Source organism: Caloenas nicobarica, chromosome 2 (assembly GCF_036013445.1).
Source record: "Caloenas nicobarica isolate bCalNic1 chromosome 2, bCalNic1.hap1, whole genome shotgun sequence".
NCBI lineage: Eukaryota > Metazoa > Chordata > Aves > Columbiformes > Columbidae > Caloenas > Caloenas nicobarica.
The window spans coordinates 111,053,911-111,079,390 of record NC_088246.1 but is presented as its reverse complement, the minus strand read 5'-3'; the positions used below and the strand labels follow the sequence as shown (position 1 = coordinate 111,079,390).

General features: G+C 40.0%; 1 protein-coding gene across 1 annotated transcript in view; it reads left to right on the top strand.

Moving 5' to 3' along the window:
- RAB31 (RAB31, member RAS oncogene family) overlaps nt 1–25,180 on the top strand; it is a 66,140-nt gene extending 40,960 nt beyond the window's left edge. Inside the window, 4 exon segments of the mRNA XM_065628406.1 lie at nt 2,494–2,565; nt 4,013–4,119; nt 8,836–8,945; nt 20,949–25,180. Coding sequence (XP_065484478.1) covers nt 2,494–2,565; nt 4,013–4,119; nt 8,836–8,945; nt 20,949–21,046 — 387 coding nt within the window. The 3' untranslated portion in view covers nt 21,047–25,180.
- Nucleotides 25,181–25,480: the final 300 nt, after the last annotated feature.

Here is a 25,480-nt window from a genome sequence, read left to right as displayed (position 1 = left end):
AGCTTGCTGTGATCTTGCCCTCCCTCTTTCCAAGCTTGTGAGGAATCAGAGTATTTAAGTAGATTATTTTGTCTTAAATAGCAGAGGAACTGCATTCTTCCTGCATGCTGCACCTCTGGTCACCGCTTTTTATGTTTCTTGACACAAGGAGCAGGTTATACATAGTTTGATGTAGTTTGATGTTTCTGTTACTAAAAAAGCAACATGCTGTTGAGGTGATTAATTAATATCTCCAGATGTTTCAAATGAAGTTTTCTTTGTTTCTGCATTTTACCTGCACTGATTTAAAAGGATTATTGCTTTTCGTTGTAGGAAAAAAAAGAGTAAAACTGACAGTGGCAGTAGACTGTACCAGCAAAGACGTGCACGGAGTAGTTCTGCAGGCACAGACCTATTTGAATGTCAAATCAACAAATGTGAATCTGGCTTCTAGTAGTCTTGTCCTTCCTCCTTTTTTTCAGCCACGCTTTCCCACCTCTTCCTTTTGGCTAAGCCTGGCGCATATCTGATGCACAAGCTGGTTTAGGAATCCAGCTAAAAATTAATCCTACCCAAAAAATGGTACTTAGCATCCTGGTTCCATTGAAATGTACTTGTCTGGGATCCAGTGAAAGAGGTCTGATTTTCTGTTTGCCTTTTTTTTTTTTTTTTTTTTTTTTTGTATTTTTATTTTCTGGCCTTAACACTGGCAATATTTTTCAGTGAAACAGCTATTATGGCAAGTGTTCTTGTCACCTGGTCAAAAGAAAAGGGAGAGAAATTCCCAAGATGACATACGAGTTCTCAGTGTGCTTTCTGGGCCAGTATTGGAGGAATTTGAAGCATGTGAGTTTAACTGCATTGCTCCTGTGAAGTCTGATTACTGTTATCTGAGAGCTCGTTGTAAATTCATGAATGCCTTGTAATCTAGATAAAAACCAAATCAGCATGTGTGATGGGTATGTAATTTTTTTTCCAGGAGTTTACAGACTGGGAGGGATGTGCATACACTATGAAAGGTCAGATCTACCCTCCATAGATAAGGTCCCTGATTTCCAGGGTACTTTAACAACAGCACACTGTAAATTTCTGTTGTCATATGGAAGCCTAGAAATTCTGGAAAGCATTTATTGCATTAAACATGCAAGTAATAAAGCCACACACTAAAAGCCTGGAAGACGCGCATCTACCCAACTCCCTCAGGATCTTAGCTGATCCCTTTTCTTCAGACCTTGCTTCTCAACTGATTCCTCTTTCTTTTCTCATCCTCCTTCCTGCTGTTTTCTCCTGTTAATGAGCTCTCCCACCTGCCTCGCTCCCTTGACCATCTGTCGCTGCTGCTGTGCATCCTTACTGTTCTAAGAAAAAGTATCAGTCTTGAGCTGGAGTGTGTGATCTGTGATAAACAGCTTACAAACCAGCAAACGAACCAATATTACAAATAACTCGCTTTATACATCACATGTGAAACAGCACAACATGTGGAGGCTGCTAGGTCTAAATACTCAGTCTTTAAGTACGGTTCTGAGAAAAAGATGCATCCAGTAAATCTGCAGAAGTTTGCGACGTAACACATGGATCTGTGCATGTTCACTGGGCAGTGAGATTCCTACCCTGCCCTCATAATATATTTTATTTAGAAGATGACCTCAGTTATTTGCTTTAGCTTTATATGAAGCTTTTGCAGATGACTTTACAAATAAAAAATTATAAAATGGGTGTGTGAGTGCAGCAAGACTAAATGTATTTTCCAAGAAAGATTATTTTTGGTTTGCTTAAGACTAAGTTTAGTTGAATCAGCAGAAAGGCTTTTTGACTTCCTTTCTCTGTGTAATTATAAACTGAAGTTCTAAATCAGCTCCTTAGTCATGGTAAATTATGAAAATTATGCTGTTCATTGGCAAGCTCTTGTTATAATAAACATTTTTTTTTGTTGTTTTTGGTTCTTTTGTAAAGGAGGTTTCCCTTGAAATAAAAAGCTAAAGAGTAGCTTAAACTGCAAGAACCCATGTTTCTAAAAATATCTGTCATAGTATAGGATAACTAAACAAGACAGGTGTTCAGAGTTTTCTGACAAGTGCATACAAGTGATTTGCATTGCTTTATAAAAATTGAACCAAAGCTGAATCCAGTCTGTTATGTCTACAAAGCAAAACACTGCTGTTTGCCAGGGGAAGGGATGTATGTGCTGTCAGGTTAGGTAGGCCTCCAAGTGCAGGTGATCTTCATATCAAAACTTGTCCTCAGACTCCCTGCCCTGTAATGGAAAAGACACATTGAACCAGTGAGTGCTGATGGAGTAAATCCAGCAAGATGAAGCATGGCAGGAGATATGGGAGCTCTGCTTCCTTGGGATTTAAGGGAAATTAGAGATGGGCAGCTACCAAAGATGTCTGTTCTCTATGAAATGAAAGAAAGGCAGTGGTCCTGCCATGGCAAGTCTTTGTGATCTGACAAAGTATGATAATTCTGAATTATTCATGATTTTTTTGGTGGGGGGTTATGTTTTAACAGTTTCATTCCTTGGCTCCCATGTACTACAGAGGTTCAGCAGCAGCTGTGATAGTTTATGATATCACCAAGCAGGTAAGACCTTCTGTATGCTTTTCACCTGTGTTAACTCCTCTGCTTGGGCCAGAGTAAAATTCACAACTGCAGAAGTATTTATATGTTAATTCCTGTTCACATCAGTGGGGTTTATATGCTTCAGTAGTTTGGGTAGCTTTGCATGGAGGTGTTCAACTGCCTTAAAAACCTACATGTGAAGTCCAGCTTCTGTGTTGTTTAAACTTTGTCCAGATAAAATGTTGGAGACTGCATTTTGTAGAAGTTCCTTTGGCTTTCCTCTTGCTAAGTAGCCAGGATGATATCCTGCAGTGGCCCCTCCCATCACCACCTGTGTTCTCTGTATGGATTGAATTTTTAATACAAAAAGGAGCTAGCTGCTTCATGAAATGAACAGAAATTAGGTTGTTTGTATATTACTGATTTAAAAACTAATTATTTTTAACTAAGCATATCATCTCATGTTTGTATTGTAGGGCTCAAGTCTTAACTTTGAAACCAGCAGTGAAAGAATAAGTCTCTGACTTTTGTCTCAACATTATTCATTTGGAATGAAAATTGTGTTTTCAGATCCTCAACAGCTCTAGCTGGTTTCTCAGGCAGAGGAGGTTCTAGCTGAATGCCTCTTCCACTGCTTTTGAAAGAAACCCCTGCTGATAAAGCTGAGTTAGAGGCGATGTTCATGGATGGATGGTCATGACAATTCACTTGCATTTTATTCCTTTCCTGCCAATTGAATTATTTACTACAAGGTTGAGAGGGCTGAAGTGATTCTCCAGTGCATTAGTGTAATGATGTGTGGCTGATGATGGTGGCCACTGTTGCACAAAGAGGTACTGTTCTCCTTCGCTAATTTGCCAAGAAAAGATGAAAAAGAGTGAATCCTGCTGGATTGATACTTACTTTTAATTTAAATGTCTTAAGTTGATCTTGTAATGCATTGTAAGAATCGAATTTTGTTTTGCCAGCCTTTTTCCAAGCTTATGTGGAACATCTCACAGAATAAAGAGGGGAAAATAGGAGAGGAAGATCAATGTGTATTTCTCTTTCGAATGTATTTTCTCTTTCACGATATGAATCGTGATTAATATAATAATCCACCAGGCAGAAGCTGAAATTAGACAAATGAAGCTCACTTTAAAAGTTAAGGAAATTAGCTACTAACCGAATTTAAAAGAGCTCTGGTAGTTTCTTAAACACTGGAAATGTTAAGAAAAACATTTAGTGCTACTTTGAGGAGTGGCCAAGGGGGAAGAGTCCAAGTTCAAGCAAGAATTAATTTGACGAAGTCTTATGATGTAAGGTTTGAAAAGCAGATTACATAAAGCAGCCATCTTCTGGTCTTGTGATCCATAAAATTATTATTGCATTAATACTGTCAGAGCTGTGTTCCTCTAACTTCAGAAAAATAAGCAAGTACATCAACAGGGATGAGGCTGTTATCTTACTTGTTATTTCTCCAACTTAGGATTCATTTCATACTTTGAAGAAATGGGTGAAAGAACTAAAAGAACATGGTCCTGAAAACATTGTAATGGCCATCGCTGGAAACAAATGTGATCTTTCTGATATCAGGTAATACATCAATTTTTGTTGTTGCTTTGATTGCAATAACTATATTGTTTTATTCTGTCAGGTAACCAATTTGTTGTTCTAATAGTATATCATTTTGGTCAGCTGTATTGAGTCTTCCCCAGTGTACAACCACACCAGCAGCAGCACAACTTGAATTATGTGCTTTTTTTTTTTTTTAAGCTCTTTTACTGCCCTTCCTGTGTATTTGTACAATCTACACCCTTTAGCTGCTGAGTCATTGGGAAGGGAAAAGTATTATCTTTTTTTTTTTCTCTTCTATTCATATTAAAAGGTGCAGAATGTATTAAGCGATGAGCAAAACCAGCAATGGAGAGCTAGAAGGGTGGGCCTGAGGTAGAAAAATGTTATTCACAGAGCAGCTTTGAGAACTTTGTGCTTTGCAACAACCAAAACTGTCCCATAATACTGGATGTAGAAAGTGTATTTTTGTTGTTTTTAGGAGCATAACTTTGAGTAAAACCTGTGTCACCTTTGTGAAGCAAAGAACCTCCTGGGTAAAAGAGGGAAAGGTTGAATCTGCCCTCCCACAGAAGAGCCAAGATGATGCTGTTTGGCATGAGAGCGAAGTTAGAGTCACTCTTCTGCTCATTAACTCTAGTTTGGATTTGCATTTTTCCTTTCTGGAAGCACATTTCACTGTACAGTAGTGATCCTTTGTGTCATTCCATGCCTCTCTGTTATTTCTTCCTTCAACTGTGCTTCAACTCAATGGCCATATTTGATACTTTCCTCTTAGGACCTCACAGGCTCTCATGGATGCTGTTGTGTTATAATCATTGTTTGGCCCAGGTTCACCAGAGCCCTGAAGCACTTGTGTAACTTAAGTGATGCGGTGCTTCCAAAACCGAATTGTGTTTGGTTTGGTTTGGGGTTTTTTTGTTCCTCCCTCGCCCCATCAGCCATGAACTGACACAAAACTATGGGTCGCTTCTTTCTGTAAGACCAGAACAAGGGCCCTGGTGCTAGAGAAGACTCCTTGTTTCTTTTGGGCTAAGAATTGGGGACACAGATAGTATATTTTGGCATCTTCTATCAACATGGTGAAGCCAAGTCCTATAATACAAAACTAAAGGTTTCCAAATGTGAAATACGAAAAAAAAAGGAAAGGACAATTATAAATAATAAACCCCTAAACCAGTTAACAAAAACTGGAGTTTTCAGTTGCCCTGAGAGTCACTTTAAATTTAAACTTAAGTGTTCCCAGCAATACAATTGCCTGATTAAATCAAGGGTAATAAGTTTGGAGATTGTGCTAAATTACTCAAATAGCAAATGAATTCATAACCAGCCCTCCCCCTGCTTTTGGTAGCATTTGCCGTGGCAGCAAGCTTTTAAATGCTGTTCCACCAGAGGCAGGTTAACTTGGGGACATGAGGGAAAACCTGCACCACAGAAGTGTTGGGAGAATACTGGGGTTCCTCACAGACTGACTGTGATCTTCTTACCACGTCTTTCTCAAATGCTACCTGTTGTTTACTGATTGCTCATCGTCTATTTCTTGCTCCTGTTCAGCCAGTACAGCTCTTCCATGCACAAAATGTTCTGGCATTTGCGTGATGCTCGTTGTCCTCAGTGAGCTAATGTCTGTCTCTTTTTTTTTTTTTTCATAATTATGAACAGTTTTGAGGATTTTTCTATGCTGTTATTTTTTCTGCATGCCTTTTCTCTTTCTAAAGTCATCCAATGATGTCCAGTTAAAGAGATTTTGGTGGACAAATAGAGAGCAGACTATATTGTACGTGATATGTTTTCACAGTTCTTCCAGCAATCTGATTATTTATGCAGTGCATGTAACTGTGTATTCTCTGGCTGCTTTATGTTTCAGATTGACTTCACTAAAAACTATTTTAGGTGAAATGTGTTACAAATTTATCAAATTGTTTCCAGTGAATAGAAAATGCACATGCCTTTGAGCAGAGAGAATTTAAAAATAAGGTGATGTGAGCACAGAGGAGCAAGCTGCTGTTTGTATGCATTTTTGGCATCTTTGTCTAGTTTTGTAGAACTTTTGGCAGATGTTTTGTTGAGTATTAGAGAGACGGCTGCTTTTAAGACCAACGTGAACAGAAGCAAAAGAGGACAAGCTGACCAGATCCAAGTTGATTTGATTCTACCACCTCTGTGACTGTAGGAGATAATGTATGGACGAATGCGTGGAAGCAATAAGAACTGATTGTTTTCCTCTGGGAGAAGACTGATGCTATTTGTTATAATCATTGGCCATGTTACCCTCCTCATTTAGCATCTAAAATTTGAATTTGAGTAGCCAGCATGGATTTGGGACACTCAGGGGTCATGCTGCTTTTCTCACTGTTGTTTATGGGCTATGAGCAGTTTTTGGCACTCTGTTTATGTAAATTTCTTCTCCACTTTGAAGGTATTTCTACAGATAGACAGGCAATTTTGTTTAGTATAAATCCTTGGTTTTGTTATAGTACAATCAACCCTAGTACTGTTGAGTGTTTGGCATACTTTTAAGTAACAGTAGTAGGCTTTTCTATTTAATATGTGTACTGTCCTTCTGACAGACAAGTCATTAAAAACTAGTTTCAAAGACAGGAGCTGAGACTTCAATGTTAAAATGTTGTAAGTGTCCAAAATATTTTTTGAGCATTATGGAATCAGTAATCATAACAGGAACTAAGAAGTGTTTACTTCCCTAAAAATATGGTGCACCTTATTAACAAGTTGTGTTCACTGGAAATTGCCAGATCCTTGGTTAAGAGAACTCAGCAGAATTTCATGCTCAGATCTTTCCTCTATGCATCCAGAATATTTCTTTATTCAGTAGTTATTCAGAAAATCTCAACGGAGATGGAATAAATAGAATGATTTGGAAAGGGTAAAATGAAATAATTGACATATTTCAGAATAGTTATTCCTCTAACTTTCCCTGTAGCCCTGGAATAGACTTTCTCAGCACTCCACTGATGGCTCTTGCCTTTTTCCCTCTTCACTCCATCTTGCATGTATTCACCTCTCAGCTTAGAGTTCAAGCATTTGTGCTTTTCCTTTTTGATAAGGTGGCATCTTTGCAATATTGACATCCAGATTACGATAGCTCCACTTGATGTATAGAGCCTTCTTGGTGTCAGCAGCACTGGATGGGGTGATGTTTATTGCCCACATGCTGCAGACGTTTATAGGCTTCCTTTAGAAATGTCATCAGAGAAGGCTAAGAAGTTTCATGATGCTTCCTTGGAATATTGTCACTTGCTGCTATTTTACCTTTTTCTTGATTCCCAAAGTTTGCTTTCTCATCTAAATCACACCAAGTTGAAAGACTTCATTACATAACCCTATGCTTTCAAATGTCTTCATTTACTGTTGTTTGAATATTATGTTATATAGTTAAGTTCCTTTTTTCTTATTTCCAGGGCCATCCGCAGATGGTGGTACCTTTTGTAATAAAGGCCAAGGTGCCATTTGAGAAATAGTAAGGGGAATGCTCCTTCCCTGTGTCTTCCGCAATAAAAAGATGTGTAATGCAAAGAAGCAAGTAATGGCAACAAGCTCTGAATCCAGGTGCTGGAATTGGAGGCTAGTTTTTTTTAAAGAAACATTTTTAATAAATGAGACAATTATTCTGCCTCTCGGCATGTTTCTCATGAGCAGCAGATCTGATTTATTTAAAATATATACCTCCATAAACTAATTGTGAAATTGCATTGCTGTGCTCCCACCTGGGTACCTTCTGTTAAAGTCCAAGGCACTCATACTAGGAGGAAATTGTACGAGGAGTCTCTGTATTGATTCGTCAGAGCTGGAGGGTGAAGGAGTTGGTGCAAATTCTGCACGTGCAACAGATAGCTGTAAAACCACACGAAACACACCAGCTGTTGTATTGAACAACTAGAAGAAAAATATTGCTGGCAGCCTGACGTTTCAATATGAGGATCCCCTGATCCCCTATTAGGGCGTCCAGTCTCCGATTCTGAGCTGTCGCCCGAAAATTAGGAATAGTGCTGGTTACAGGCAGCAGCGGACACAGGCAGGTTCAGCTTTGCCACCTGGCTCAGGCAGGTACAAGGTCAGCGTGGGGTTTGCTTTGTGTCTGAAGCAGAGGTGTTTTGTATGTTGTAAACTGCATTTACCAGCTTTTGGTGTATGAATTATTGGCTACAAAATTAGGATGTTCTACCAGTGATTTTAAGATGGTGTCACTTTGGTGCCATGGCACAGAATGGTGGTCTTTCCCCAGTGACTCTGGCTCTCCCAGATTGCTCTTGCCAATGTGCTTGGAGTCAGCGGCTTTCATATTTCTTTCAGGATCTCTCGCAAACACTTAGATGATGCTCTTATTGTTTTCTTCCACAACAGTCATACTGTATCTTGTTTGAACACTTGCTATGAATGGTGCTGAATGCTGCCTGGATCAGCAGAGTTTTATGTGTTTCCTCCAGTGTTTTAGTGCTTTTCATATTGGCATCAAGTTTAAAAAACAAACAAGGTTGTCATCTGAATCGTCTTCCTTTTTTCAGGGCATAGGTTCGGCAGCAAGGCCAAGAAATCCACAGATCGATCACTGGTGATATTTTGAATATGATGATCTAAATGCCATAAGAAGAAGATAGTACTACTTTTGCAGGGAAGGAGAGCATACTAATGCTCTTCTGATTAGGCTGTTTGAGGTTTTTGTTTGTTTGGTTGTCTTTTTTTTTTTTTCCAAAAATATTAATTTTTTTTTTTTTGTAGGGAGGTTCCTCTGAAGGATGCCAAAGAATATGCAGAATCTATAGGTGCAATTGTTGTTGAAACCAGTGCAAAGAATGCTGTTAACATCGAAGAACTTTTTCAAGGAATAAGTAAGTAAAGGCTCCCTTTATTTATTTATTTATTTGTGGTTGTTTGAAGGTCTTCTGAAAATAGCTGTCTGTTTCGGGTCTAAAAACTTCTTTCCCAAGGACATAAGAAATCCACTCCCCAGTAGTATGGCTGCTGTTTATGCAGATGTAAACTAAGAATGACTTTGAATACACCAGAGCAAAACATCATAGATACAGGGTAAGCCTGTTCCTTCTAAATTGTATATAGATCCTGACCTGGGTCACATCTTCTGTTTCAGCCCAAGCCTGCTGTAGAGGCAATACTGTTGATCTTATCATGTTGATAAAGACTTAAACGTTGAGAAATGCGCCTGGAGGGCTATGATAAGGAGAAAATAGTCATTGCAGTGGAATCCGTTTTAAAAAAATATTTTCTCTCAGGGTCTTTTAAACAAGATGAGACTGACATTTCTCAGGAGGAGAAGAAAAAATGTCTTGTTCGTTTTGCCTTCTAGGGGTTCCAATTTTGGTCTCTGACTGCAAGTGAGAAGGACCTTGTGGGCTGGAAGGGACCTCAGAAGACCTTCAGTCCAACTTCTTGCTCAAAGCAGACTTGACAGTGAATTCAGACCAAGTTGCTTGGGCAGTTGTCTGGCTGGGCCTGAGAGCAGAGGTTCCACAACTTCTCTGGGCAGCTGAGTCTGGTATTTAAATAGTTCTCACAGTGGGATCCCCCTGGTCTATCAAGTTGGAACCTCTCCTGATTCAATTCATAGCCACCATCACTCATTGTCCTGGATGCACCTCAGTAAAGATCCCAGCTCTGTCTTTTTAGCATCCCTCCCCATGGGTACTGACAGGCTGCTTGGTGATCCCCCAAAGCCATCTCATCTCCAGGCCCCATTTCCTCAGCCTCTCCTCCCAGGGCAAGTGCTCCAGACCCTTGACTGTCTTGGTGGCCCCCCTCTGAACTTGCACCGGTTTGTCAACCTTTTTCTTGTATTGTGGGGCCCAGAGCTGGACGCATTACTGAGCTTGTGTTAGACCATATCTAGAATGGGATAACTACTTCGCTGGATCTACTGGCTTGGCTCTCGTTGGTATGACTTAGGATGCTGTTGGCCATCTTTGCTGCCAGGGTGCGCTGCTGGCTCGTGCTCAGCTTGCTGCCCGTGTGTCCTTCTGGCAGAGCTGCTTTCCAGGCAGCCAGTTCCCAGCCTGTCTCATAGCCAGGGGCTCTTCCCTCCCACAAGCAGGGCTTTCTGAACCACATGAGGCTCCTGTTGGCTCATTCCTCCCTCCAGCCTAAGGTCCTCTGAACAGCAACTCTGCCCTCAAGGGTATCGAATGTGCCTCTAAGTTGGGTATCATCTGAGGGTTGAAGTGGGTGCATATTTTTTCTTCCTTCAGGCCACTGGTGAAAGTTACTAAGCAAGGTACTCCCCTCGTAACTGGCCTACAGGTAGATATGCACTGTTAACCCCTGTCCTCTTTAAGTCTGATGATCCAACCAATTTTTCACAAATCTAAGTCTGCCTACCTAAACTATAATATCCCAACTTGGATATACCAGGATGCTGTAGGAGAAAGTGTCAAAAACCTTGCTAAAGTCAAGGTAGACAACATGCAAAACTCACTTTCAATCACAGATCCAGTCATACTGTCATTTAGGGCAACCAGGTTGGTTGGACATGCTGACTTGTCCTAGTCACCTTCTTCACATTCATGTGCTCAGAAGCAGCTCCTGAAAAGATTTGCTCCATGGTTTTCCCAGGCAGCAGAGCGAGGCTAACCAGCCTGTAGATCCATGGCTTCTTATTATCGTTTTGAAGACAGATATAACGTTTGCCTTTCTCCAGTTGTATGGGACCTCCCTCATTCTCCACAACCTTTCAAAAACATTAGGGATTATCAAGATTGGTCTTTCAGTGACATGGGCTTGCTCCCTCTCCATCTTCAGGCTTGTATGTGTTGAGATTTCTTAAGAGCTCCATGACTTGATCCTCTTCCACTCCTGATGGTTCCTCCTCTCCCTGAATCCTGTTTTGGGATGCAGAGGCCTAGGAGACAGCACATCCAGAAACTCAAGTTTGTTTCCCTAAAGTCTTTATTTCACATATTCATAATCAGCTTTTATTATCTACCACACTTTGCCTGAGATGGGGCCTGTTCAAGTATTTGGTTCACTTGCATGAGATGTGTCTGAAATGGTTAATGAGAACCAGTATTCCTAGAATATGCTACCTTTCTTTTACCTCTTTTAAAAAAGGAGTGTATAATGGCTGTCTAGAGGAACTGGTTCTTCCTTGTGATACTGTAGTAGATTGTCTGTGTCTGATGGTTGTGAATGTTCTCACAGAGGAACTCATCCTTGCCACGTAATTAGATAGTTAGTTTCTGTCTTTGATAGGCAGTGCTGCAGCTGGCAGCTTACACTGTCCCTAATAATGGATATAATAGACGAGGAAAATCAGCTAAATTAAGTTTAGTATGAACTAGATACCCAGGCAAGTGCACTTAATTCCACAGGCAATTATTTCTATATATAGAAATACTTGGTCTCGGTGGATGTAGTCGTGACCTTATCAAGTACTCGGTGGAGAGAAAGGAGAGAGTTGGTAGCGTGTGTTTATAGAAATATAGTGGAAACCAAGTGAAAAATGCTTGATTAGTAGGAGAATTAATTAGTATGATTGTGACTGTGGAGGTGGTACGGATAACTTTCTGATGTTTTACGCCACTTCAATCTTTGTGCAATTTCCCAAAACCAGTCTGTTTATGCCCAAGTTGCATGGCAGCATTTCCACCTTTTCAGTGTATGAAGTCCATCTGTGGCCATGTCTCCTACCCTGTTCACTGACTTTATTTGGGTGGTGCCCTAGAGGTCATGCTGCAGCTTTAGTTTTGCTTTCACGCTGCCTGAGAGTTCGTGCCCTTCTCTTTGTGTGGCTGTAGAAGGGCATGGTGCAGCTCCGCAGCCTCTGAGCAGGGAGACAGCAATTTCTGTTTACCTTGGATCTTGAAGGCAGACTATATGTGTCGCATATTTTACAGCCTGGATTTGGAAGGATATTCCAACGTGCACGGAGAATTTCTCCATTAAAAACCTTCTCGAAATTGATGCTCCAAACAGAAAGGGTAGACTACATTTTGATTTAGCTGAAAAATTCACCTGCAGCTTGCTCATGCTTTTCATTTCCCAGGGGTATTTTAACATAATCATTTTTCTTTCCTAAGGTGTCTAACAACTGTGTTTTCCAGGGAAAATATTGTGAACGGAGTGAAACAATATAATGGGAAAATATTACTCAACATAATGATATAAAGAAGGCAGAAAATAAAAGGGGATCTGGGGTATTTTGCTGACAACCAGATAAACCTTGGAAAAATTATAGAGATTATAGACAGATCACTTCATTTCTAAGGTTATTACATTACACTATTTTTAAAAGATTTTTAATAAGTTTCTCTGAGTCTTTGAGGATTTGACTGCTTTGAGGAGGGATGCCTTGGTAACGCAGCCTCAACACAAATCCATTGTCCTTATTTCTTCTCAAGAAAATGCAAGATGTGGAAGACTGGAATGAGTAAAAGTTTTTGATTTTTTTTTTTTGAGGATGGGGCAAATCTGCCAAGAGAGGGACTCTGCAGTTGGTGTACTTAGGCAAATAAGACCACGGAGGCAGGTGGAGCACGAGAGTCAGCAAAGTCGTCGTTCTTGGCACTGGAGAGTTTTCCCTGAGCTGCATGATGGGATGCAGCTCCTGGCTGTTTGTTGTACCCCTGTGATTTCAGACAGCAAGCCATTCACTACACTTACCCTGGTTACATTTAGCAGCACCTGACTGAAGGCTTGCTGTGATTGTGAAACATCACGTGGCTGTTTTATTTCTCTGTAAACAAGAAAATAATATTTTTAGTACAGTTGTATATTCCCTACTTGGGCTACATTTTTCAAAATGTCTTTCTTGAAAGGTTTTTGACATAAAAAGGGCTCAAGATGAGAGTGGTTTTTCATGTGTTACAGTAGTTCTTTTTTAATAGCTGCATATAGGATCAAATGTTGTTAATTTTTTATTCCCAGCCTTAGAAGAATCATAGACACAGCAGTTCCTTCTCACTGGTTTATACTTCACCAGCAGCAAAAATGCCAGGAATGTATTATACGATAGCAGTATAATACAGTATCAAGTTGTGCCTGTGCAAGGGTCATACCAGTTCTGTATTACCCCTTCCTGGTTGTGTGGCTTTAATCCACTGTCCACAGCTTGTGCACGGGAAGGCAGCTTACCCATTAAAACCAGCTGGTTTTCAATGGCTAAACAAGCTGCCCCAAGTGTACTGTCATCTAATAGCAATCACACCCTTGCAATTTTCAGACACCCGTTCATTTAACAACTCAAATAAGCCTTAGTTACCTTATTCAAATCTAGCACATGCCAGCTGTTTCTCTTCAGCCTGGGTGTATTGCCTGTTACCTTAGCATGAAGGTGCCCCAGATAGGAAAGAGAAGATTACATAAAAGCCATCTTCCGTAAATGATACAGCCGAGACTGTACCTCCCAGGTTAATACCAGTCTGCATCAATAAGTCCAAAGGTAAACAGGCATTGGGACAAGTAAGCCTCTAAGGAATACCTAGACAAGTGAAATATGAAATGAACTTGAGCTTAAACAAAAAAATAAATCATAGTATCATAGAATGGTTTGGGTTGGAAGGGACCTTAAAGCTCATCTAGTCCATCCCCCTGCCATGAGCAGGGACATCTTCAACTAGATCAGGTTGCTCAGAGCCCCATCCAGCCTGGCCTGGAATGTCTCCAGGGATGGGGCATCTACCACCTCTCTGGGCAACCTGGGCCAGTATTTTACCACGCTCATTGTAAAAAATTTCTTCCTCATGTCTAGTCTGAATCTCCCCTCCTTTAGTTTAAAACCATTACCCCTCGTCCTGTCACAACAGGCCCTGCTAAAAAGTCTGTCCCCATCTTTCTTATAGGCCCCTTTGAAGTACTGAAAGGCCGCGATAAGGTCTCCCCGGAGCCTTCTCTTCTCCAGGCTGAACAACCCCAACTTTCTCAGCCTGTCCTCACAGCAGAGCTGTTCCAGCCCTCTGATCATTTCTGTGGCCTCCTCTGGCCCCTCTCCAACAGGTCCATGTCTTTCCTGTGCTGAGGGCTCCAGAGCTGGACACAGGACTCCAGGTGGGGTCTCACCAGAGTGGAGCAGAGGGGCACAATCACCCTTGTCCTGCTGGCCACACTGCTTTTGGTGCAGCCCAGGATATGGTTTTGAAGGGTGACAGATGTTGAGGACTGTTGTGCTACCTAAGGGGGCAAGATTGAAGCATTTCATCATCTTCTGTTGAGGATGAGAGGGAAGTGAGGGATGAAATAATCAGAATCGCTCTACAGAAAATGTGTAAAGAGTTGTTAGCATGCTTAGTGTTACTGATGCTAGTCCTACGAAAAGGAGAGACAGGCTTATGTTTAAAAAATGCAGTTAAGGATGTTCTTAGATGAGGCTTCCTAATTAGAACAGAGAGTTTCTGTCTCAGGATACAACCTTGCATTTGGTAAATGCTCAGTTATAAATGCACGAAGCTATTGATTTTTGATGCCTTGCTAGCAGCTCATGTATTGAATATTTAATGTAACCCAAATACTTGTTTCCTAGAAATACTGGGAGATTAAAAAAAAAAAAAAAAGACCAGTCTCTAGAGTTTACAATTTAACCAGTTGTATAGTGGAGAAACTAGAGAGGAACGTGTCAAATGTCTGTGTGTGGAAGGGAGAGGGATCCTTTCCAGCAGACATTTGATGTTTGCACTGACTCAGATGAATTTGGGTGGATGGAATTGCAGATATACAATTTTCAGGCTTTGTGAATGATGAACATGGTGGTTTTCATCCTGTTATCTGCTGATTTGCAGGTATCTGTGAACTACTTTGAGAAGATCTATGAAAGATGTTTTAAGAAGAGCAAGTACATTTATGTTACAAAGCTCACATATGCCATTTTTAAGGCAGCCCAAGCCCACAACTGAATTTTTGTAGGGGGTATTCACCTGTGAACACGCTGTGAAATGATGGAAAAACATTGCCCTAATTTATGTTTGAGATTATGTTATTTACAGTTCATGCTCCCTGTATTCTAGGATTTGTTTTCTTCTTGCTTTCAAATGTTCGTAAATGAAGCAAAGCTTTCTTTGGACTACTCCTAAAGTTAAACTTGTGAGGTCTTGGGTTTCTTTCCAACCACAGGAGAGCTCTTCAACATAAACTAGTAAATGTAAACAGCCTGAAGTTAATTACAGCAGAACCTCAAATCAAGGTTGGATCTCTTAGCAATTAAAGTCATTAGGTATTATGTTGTTTACTTTCATGCATGTAAGACTTTTTTTTTCTGCAAATTTTAATTAAATAAGCAAAATTTACTTGTATTGCTGCTTCCCCTAGCAAGAACTTGTGTCAGCATTCTATGCTTTTGCTTTAAAAAAAAAAAAGGAAAAAAACCCAACACATTTGTTTTCTCGCATGGAAGTGCTGTTAGATATGCTATTAGAAGTATTAGAATAATTGCAACTTAACTGTGTTTAGTTATGCAATATCCTTTAGTGTAAACATGTACTACCTTGCATGAAAACTTACAACATGAAGTAAACAGCAGTCAGCTCTGTCCATTGGGGAAATCCTGCTTCACTGCAATTGTGGGTGAGAAAAAGAACATGCAGACTGACCAGTGGGCCAAGCTTTATAAACCATGTGAGAGACATGGGAGACATGGGTAACTTCTAAAATGCCAGTCAAACTGCTTTCAAATGTTGAAAGGATTTGGGGAGATAAGAAGTGTGACTGTCACAGGTCCTGCAGATGCAGGAGTCTGATATGCAAATGCCGAAACTGTTGGGTAAGATGTGCCTCCTTCATTCTGCCATGCCTCCACAGATAGCTGTGCCTTATTAACGAGGTTTATAGAGGGCGATGCTTTGCAGTGGCTCGCCTTGCTGGGATACAGCTAGCAATTTTAGGAGGAGGCTCTGACCATTGTACATCTGTTGTACTGCTGCTTGAAGAAGTCTGCCTTTCCTCAGGTGAGCCGTGGATTTCACGTCCTGCACTAACGAAAATCTCTCCTTCCTCCACCCCATAAAAAGATGAAGTTGTACATGATTTTCAGGAAGAGAACAGATGGGATAAATGTGCAGAAAGCCACTATGCAGCACTGTGATGTCTTGCCTCTTCCCCTGAGACGAATTGTTGTAGTTGTGTTAGACAGTAGAACTGCACTTGTTGTGGACGTGGACTTTATCATCTGGGTGTGCCAGCTCAGGTTGATCACATCCCATCCATTTCCACACTAAACAAGTGTCTGTTCAATGCACTATTGTGTTTGTTCCTTTGTCAGCATAGTAAACAGTTGTGGGGTTTTTTCCTTATGCTCAGTTTTAAGGCTTTCTCCAACCTTTCAGGCAGTCTTGTCCAGGTCAATGATGAAACTAGTTTCATGTTAAAAAAAAATAAAATAAACAAAACCAAAAAACCCCAACTCCAAGCCTGATTTTTCTGAGCTAATGGAAGCTCATAGCTGGAGCTTTGCATTCAAAAAGGACCAAAGAGAGCAGATTTTATTACTGTGATGATGCATCGTGCTTCCAGCTACAGCAACGCAATCCCCATCTGCCTGCCTTCAAGTTCTGCTTGCAGATCTGTCACCCAGTCCCTGTTGTCTCTCTTGCTTCCCTGCTGCAGTTTTCATTTTTCTTTTTCCCTTCCCATTTTGTTTACCTCTTGTCCCACCCTCCCGTTTCCCAATCTCTTTGCCTCTGGCACTCTCAGAACCGCAGCTCCCAGAGTGCTGATTAATCTCTTCGCATTAACAAGTTTCAGATTCAATAGCAGGAGTTGGAATGCTACCAGGCCTTGGAGAAGAGTCTGACCTTCATCCTGGACTGCCTCAGCCCAACTCCAACATGCCAGAAAGGAGGAGATGCAATTTATTTAGTGCTTCCCACCTGTTAACCTGGATGGTTCACTTCAGAGCCATGACAATTTCTGTAACCCTACATTTGAGCAGTCTCTTGTGACACTTATTATTTTACACATCACGGTGTGGTGTGTTTGCTGGAATGAGATCGTGGAGGACACCGAGACCTCTGTGTGAATGTGTAGAGGTACATGTTTACAAACAGTTTTGTTGCACAAAATCTGTGAAATATGGTCTAAACATTAGTGAAATGAAGCTAAAATATATAATCAGATATACAATTGATAGAAGTGCAAAAGAAATTTTTAAAATTGCGGTCAGCAGACCTCATTCCATAGAAATATCAGCAATGGGAACCATATGGAACTTTTATACTGTCTCGGTAACAGTATATCCCTAAGTTCCTCATTTCACCAGTTCAGCTGCAGAGTTCTTAGATAAATATGTGCACATCCACTTTTTCTGTGCGACTGACTGTTTCATCTGGAATCCTAAGACATGCTGTTGGTGATCTTTGGCAACCCAGTTAGTTGTGTCCTGCTCTGCAAAACGGAGAAAAGACTCTATTTGTGGTCTAGTTTGTCATCTTTTAAGTTACGCAACAGGAGATTTCAGTCTTTCATGGACCTTTATAGCTGACTCTATCTTAATAGAGCAGTCATTGGTTTGAAGAGGAATTGTCTTAATCTATTCATTTCTTCAGCATGAGAATTGCTGGACTGGATATCAGGGCACTACTGCTCCTTTTTGACATCAGCTGCATGAAGGAAATAGCGTAAATTAACAATGCTGTAGGTTATCTAATATAGAAGTATTTTTATTGTTCCGGAGCAAAGACTCTGTATGTCAGTGAGAAATGCTTTTAAAATGAGTACGTACTTTCTAAAATTAATTAAATTTATGACCTTTGTTGATCTTGACTCAGTGACAGCTAGATTGAGTGGGTATCCACAATATTGATGGCATATTTATCAAGACAAGATGAGGTGATCGTAGTGCTTTTAGACAGCAATAGCGATTGAGCTGGTTTAGAAGAGGGTTCGGGCTAGACATGAGGAAGAAATCTTTTACAATGAGGGTGGTAAAATACTGTCCCAGGTTGCCCAGACAGGTGGTAGATGCCCCATCCCTGGAGACATTCCAGGCCAGGCTGGACGGGGCTCTGAGCAACCTGATCTAGTTGAAGATGTCCCTGCTCATGGCAGGACTACATGATCTTTGAAGGTCCCTTCCAGCCCAAAGTATTCTATGATTTTCCGATTCTATGATAAGAGTAGATACAGGCTTAACATTTCCATGCTCATCCTTAGTGTTCTGCTGTTTCTTAAACCTTTCTATGAGAGACCAGCTGTCAAGGAGGCCCAGGGAGAGTCAATTAGTCAGACAGATTTCTGACTATTTTTATCCACTTCTCCTGACCCTTGGTGAAAAAATCACTGTATCATTTGCTGTGGAGCTGGTTCTCAGGTGTTAAACTGAGTTTTATGCTTCAAGAGAGTTACTCCTGTCAGCTGTGCATCAGATGGTAAGAGCTGCTCGGACAGGGATAATTCTTTTTGCTAAAACTAAACTGATTAAACTTGATGGTTTAATAAATCTGGTAATTAGAGAAATAATAAGTTAGAGAAAATTAATTTATTAAAAAAATCTCAAACTTGAACAACTTTTAGACTGTTTAAAGCTTTATTTCCTTGTAGTGAATTCAAGGAGGGGTATCCAAACAGCAGAAAACATGGCTAGTTAATGACAAACAGTACTTAAGTTAAAAGGCCAGAATAACTAATCAAGACATGCTATATCTAGAGATTTTTTTCTTTTTATTTTTGTAGTTGTTATCTGTGGTTTTTATCATTTTGAGAAAAGAAATGAATCAAGGTGATTCTTAACAACATACAGTGTGTCCTCATCTGAACTGGACAAAGTGCTCACTGACCTTGAAGCCTGCAATGGTTTTGCCCCAAAGATAAGCTTGCCTACTTTGCATATACATCAAGAGTACTGTAGAAAAGACTTGAAACTCATAAGAAATATGAAACGCAGATTGAAAAACAAGTAGAGGTAACATAGTTGTTTAATGCGGACTTCTAAAATCAAAGTTAAGCTAGTTTGCATGTTAAAGCTCTCCTCTTCCAAACTTGCTGTTACAAGAACCAAATGTTTAGAGAGTATTTGATTAGTGGAAACCATGTCTGTAGAGTCCAGTTTTTTTAGCTATGTTAGGCTCTGAGTCAGATTGACAGGGTTTTATTTTGGCTGGGACTGAGTTGAAAGCACTTTGGAAATAATAGGTACCTAATGCAGAAGTTCTCTCCAGGTCTCTATAAAAACAGCGTTACGTTCTTGGAAAGCCTCTCGGAGATATTACATTCTTCATATTGTCTAGGGTTCTAAGAATTAGTGGATTCTCTTTGTCTCCAAACAAAGTCAACAGAACTAATGCATGTAACAACTGTGTCTGTAACCACCTGTTCTGCTTTTTATTTTATTTTGTAAGGGCACGTACAAACATGAAGTCCAAATATAATGTAAGCGGGGTGTGAAGATGATATTTTAGTGATCCGAGTGCAGCATTGTAATGTCTGTGCTTATACATGCTTCAGCCCTCAAGATACCTGGTTCTCGCTCTGGACCAAATACAGTATCTTTACCTTAGTAATGCAAGGAATTTTTTCCTCTCTCATTCAGTTGTACAAATACTCAAGATTATCTGCTTCAGAAGTTACACTTCTGTTGTATAACATACCTGTTCAGAACTGACTGAATAAGAGAGGTGAAATTTTGATGGGCTTGACCAAAGGTAATTTAGGGACAAATTGTACAGATTAAATTTTTCTGTTTGATTTCACTGGGATTGGATTTTACCTGAATGCTTTTAACACACCCTCCCACAACCACCACCCCACAAGTAATTCATAGGTTGTAGGACTTTGGCTTCAACATATGTACATAATTCATAGAACGTTTGGCAAGAGAGAGCTGTGAATAAATGCAGCAAAGGGTGGGGAATCTAAACTGTAAAATCTACCTGGATTATGATGAGCTGTTCACAGGAACTTTATGCTCTCTGAAAGTGGCATGTAAGAAACAAATGTTAAGTATTTTCACTCTTGTTATTTAACATAGGTTAGATACACCTTCAGAAAAAATTTCCAGCAAATCCACAGGGTAATAAGAAAGTACTTTACCATGGCTGTTAGCTCTCCAAGATCCTGATGGAGAGATGACTCAATGGGTTTAACAGGAAAGCCAGGCCCACACCAGAGACAGAGGATAGATCCTGGGAGGATCTTAGTTTTCCATTTATAATTTTCATTATTAAGCACATTGCGTGTTGTCCATGAGTAGGAAGGCAGTTAGACAAAAAATGCCCTCAAAGGGCACGCAGGGGAGGGAGTTGGAGCGGTGCCTTCTGCCCCTGGGAGAGATCTCTTGCTTTCTTGCGATGGCTGAAATTCTTTCAAATACTTAAAATGATCAGCCCATAAGATGATTAAAAAGTCAGGAGAGTTTGGCGGGGGTGTGGTAAGTAATCAAAGCTGTCGACTGGAAAGACATGGGCACTCCTCAAAGGAGGGAGGGATTCAATGAACAGATTTTTTTTTTTTTTTTTTCAAGTATAGGCAGCCTGTGTTTAGTTACAGTGCTTCATAAAACTCAAGTGTACAAGGACTAAATGTCATGCAGATTTAGGACAGGCAAGATCTTGTTAAATTAGCACCATTCAACTTAAGTGGAATTAGGAGAAAGCTGAGAATTTTCTCTTTTTTAGTTGTAAGGTATTCAGTGAGATAACTGTTGTTTTGAATACATGGGTAACAATTTCAGTGTACTTTCTGCATTCTCAGTAGCCATATTTACATTTTTTTTTTAAAATGTGAAAATTTTCTTTCATAAGCAGGATGCAAGGAAAAAGATTCAAGGTACACAGGAGGCAGTTGTTTTCTGGTTAAGTTTTGCAGATGTGATTCTTCTGCAAGCAGTATTGTCCTAACTTGCATCTGCTTGTGCTGTTACTGCATCAGGAAAATTGAATTCATTGTCTCTTCATGTGTTTCAGGTCGGCAAATCCCACCCTTAGATCCTCATGAAAACGGTAACAATGGAGCAATCAAACTTGGAAAGCAGACTTCACAGACGGGTAGGCGGTGCTGCTGACCCAACTTGATCTTTTTAGATATACTTGAAAAACAGCACCATTTGCTTTTTGATGGAGAAAGGACTTCGTGATCTCAGTGACGTGGCTCCTTATCTTGAAAGCAGTAATTTCAATACTTCCCATGAGCAATAATGCAAGGATCAGAAGCAGAAAGCTTTACTTCAAAGGGATTTTGCAAGACTGAGTTGGAAAATCCTCTCTAATATCCTGTCAAATTTACAGCATCAAAGTACTCTGATTCTCTGTTTAAGCCAATGACTGTGTTTTTTTAATAAAAAGGTCTTTTTATGTATAAATTTTAGATTTGCTGCAAAAACTTCTTAAATTGCAAAGTGGACTTGGCATGTTTTTAGAGTTTTTTCAGTAATAACAGGATGAAAAAAACCCCATATACCTGAATTTTGGCTTACGGTTTCTCTGCCATCTTTTTAGCTGGACTCTGCTTCTGTATTTTTCTAAATCTGTAGCTTCATCTCACACTTTCAGTAGACATCAGCAAGAAATGGACTGAATTGGCTGAATAGGAAAAAAACACCAAGGATCCAAAGGATGAGTGAGTGCAATTTTTACAGGCTAGAAGTCAAAATCTGTGTCAGAAGGTGCTGTGTATGTGAAAGGAGGAGTTGTCATGAAGGAAACTGCTGGACCCCATGCAGTTCCCAGTGTGCTTCGGAAAGAAGTGAAGATGCAGCTGCTGTGCTTTGCCTGGATTGATTGCTTTTCCAGGGTGTAGGCTTCGTTAATTACTGAAATTGTAAAAAGACCATAAATGCCAGCTTAATATCCACTACTTACCAGGTTTCCTCCAAATCTGTGCCCCAGACTATAGTTGTTTCTGCTCAAAGATGCCACTTCCCTGGTGTGTAAACGAGAGTGCCACACTGCCCCACTCCTTTGTGGTCTCACTGCAGCGCTCCAAGAAGCCTTCAAGTTGGAAGACTGATGTTTCTGTACAAAAACAGCTTAAGAGAGCACAATATGATTTGGGGTTAAAGGCTGGAACCTAATAAAACAAACCAGAGCGTTTCTTTGCAAATGCAGTTCTGTGAATTTGTGGAGTAGTCTCTTCACCCACCTGGGGATGAGGTATGGAAGACACACTGTGCGATACCTTTGAAGTTTGATGCACTGGAAAATACAGTGTAGAAAAAAAATATCCAATAGGTGGTTATAAACTAGAAATAATGTAAAACTGTGTATGTTCTCCACTTCCATCTTTTGTGAATGTGCATGACTGGGATGATAAAATTTGAATTTTTATCGGAATTCAATTGGGATTCGATTTCATTGGAAATCAGATCTAGGGTAAGAATGCAGGCTTCGAAACCAAAGCCCAGCCTGCATTCCGCAACATGAATTTGTTCTCTCATGAGGAAAGTTAAGCTCACTGCACATTTGTTGGGGGACTTAGGAAGAGCAAACAGAAGGGAAAAACAACTTTCCACAATAAATCATGAACAGGCAGGCTAGAGCTAGGTTACTGTGTTTATACATAAAAACCAGACCTTATCGATTGGTTGTGAGATTGCTTTGATAAAATAGCACTAATTCTTAGGGCTTGAAACAGAGCCAGATGAAATCAACAGGAACCTTTATTTGTTTTCAGAAGGCTTGAAGTAGTTATAGGTGGGAAATGTCCCACTGGATTTTATCTAAGAATCTAAGCTGCGTTGTTTTTTCGCATATAATCCATTTCTCAGATATTTTAGACTCCTTTGAAAGCACGCATACTTGAAAATATGCCCTTGGATAATACACAGACTCAGACAACTACCATGAGAAAGGATATTTTGGGTAAACTTTTAGTTGTCACCTGTGCTGATGTATGATCCACGTCACTGCTTCATTGCAGCAACTATTTTACAGCTAATCTGAGGTTATTTAAGTGAAAATTCAGCAATCAGCATTATTAATAGTTGGGGAAGGAGATGGGCTCCTTCAGGGAACATTTCACCCCATCATAGTACAAGTGGGTCTGCCAGGGGTGCCCGGCTCCTTCACCTGGCTGTGGAGGGAGATGTTAACCTGGCCTTCAGCACTGAAGAAATACAAAACTTAGCAACATCACAGATCCATGTAATTTATGGGATCTATGACTCAATGCTGCAAGAGATCTGGTTCTTCCTAAATGAAACCCAGTAAAAGGTTAGACCTGTTAGCAAGAAAACAAGGTGAGATCAAACCAACTTTTTTAAAGGTGTAATAAATTTTAGTTCAACATATAGTAGTTATGCATAACTGATTTTTAAGCTTCCATAAATCTTTGTGGCATATTTTTTTTAATGTGACATCTCAAAAGTCATCAAACGCTACCAGAGGTGTCTGAAAGCTTGGTAAGGCAATTCTGCAAGTACCTTGTATACTCTAATTTCTGCTAGAACTGGCAATTGATGCTGATCTGGATGGAGTAGATATTGTCTTGAGCAACGAGCTCTCAGAGCTGGCATTGAGCTGTATGTGAATCAGAACAGGTTTATGAGTTATATGTTAAAGTAGTTTAAAATTGGGAGTTGTTACAATGGATCTCTGGCAGATTTTAAGATTCAAATGCAGGCAAGGTAGGCTCAAAGATACTTGTGCATTTGGCGGCCCAAATTTAAATCATCTTATTCTGCTTTTTAGTCAAGAAAAAGCTTTAAATGAATAAGGATTCTGACTAAGTTCTTGAAATTTGGGTTACGGTGAGCTGCAGTAGGGATCGCTCGTCACTGGTGAAAAAACAACAGGCCGCTGTGCTGTGCAGAGCAGCTCGCATTTTCTTCGAAGACAGGGCTCACCTTTGCCAGGGATGTTCCCTCTCTGCTGTCCGTCAAACCTAAAGTGCAGCTTTAATCTGCCTATTCAAAAGGATGAACAGTTTGTTTTTAAAATTATGCTTTTCAAATGTAAAATTCACTATTTCTACTTCCTATTGTTGCTTGGAAAGCACCGCCACCCTTTATAAACAGCCAGAAGAATGACATACCAAAAAACCAAACTCGGAGTCAAAAGTTTCAGCAACAACCAGAATTCCTCTTAGTAGTTAACAACGGCTGGTGAAAAGCTAAATTACTGTACAGGAGCACCTGACTCTGTAGCTGATCTGCTCTAATAATAACGCTGCAGTGCTAGGTTGGTGCAGCTGGTGCTGGATTCATCCGAGATTGGTTTTCTCAAGGGAGCCGTCAGCAGGACTGACACACGGGCTGCAGTGCCGAGGGTGTTTGGTGGAGCTGGTTTGCACCGTGACTCAAGACTGTGACTGTCTGGTTAGGGGTGACTCGCTTTTCTGGCTTGTCATGAACTAGTTTTAAAAGCAGGATGATGAAGGAACTAGTTTTCATATATGCTCTGCATATGTGTGTGTATATAAGTACAGGTTTATGTTGTTTATGCTGACATGTAGTGTTTTTTCACTATGTCTGGTTCTGATATACTGCACATTGTATTCTGTAAGTACGTTTTTTTTGCTAATGGTCATTTCACCTTTATGGACTTAAAGGTTACGGATCAAAGGTAGTGAGAAGATGGAGATACAAATAGGTACAATTGTTGACTTGCCATTCTTATGCATGAAAATGGCATATGATAGAAAAAGCTTGTTTGCAGACTGAGAAATCTAAAAAAGGCCATTATTATCCAAGAATTGGGACTCAGAAGTAATAAAGTTACACTAAAAAATATATATATTTTTGTTCATGGTACAGAAGGTACATGTAAAGTGCTACAATGTAACATGGGTTTGTATCAATACTTAGAAAAGTTACCTGTCATCCCTTGTCTTCACTAATCGTTCGTGGCACGCAGTAATAAGCGTGACCAGATAGATTATACATGCGAGTACTCTGACTGTAATCAGACCTTTTCAGTACAGTGATGATATATTTTACTATCCTATCCTTAATTATTTAAACCAGAGTCAGTAATAAATTGTACATTTAAAATCACCTGTTAAGTACTCTTCCTCTGTTTTGTTTATATAAGGGCTTTGACTGGGCTGGACCCATTTGCTTCATGTATGGGATGCTGCAATCTGTTCATACTTTTACCTTCTGTTTTACATATTAGTTGTATCATACCTAATAGTATTTTTTGCCCTAAAATGTAGTTTTTGTGTTTTTTTGAACCTACAATGATTAACGCTAATAAATGTTTTAAATACCTCTGATTTGGGGATGTCTGGTTTCAATAAAGCAGAACAAAATAGGTCCCATTGTTCACATCATTTGCTCTTGAAAAAGGGCTGTCTGCAGTTTGTGGACTGCTTACCTGGGATTTAAATGGTGCTTGGCCCACGTGTGGCTGCCCTTAGCAGAAACCGAATGCATTCCTAGGGGATCCTGCACTGCAGGTGAATTTTCAAAAAACCAGAAAAAGATTATCTGAAAATCCCTATGCTAAGTTACTTGATTTATCCATTAGAAGAGTGGCCAGGATCAGCCTGTAAATTCGGA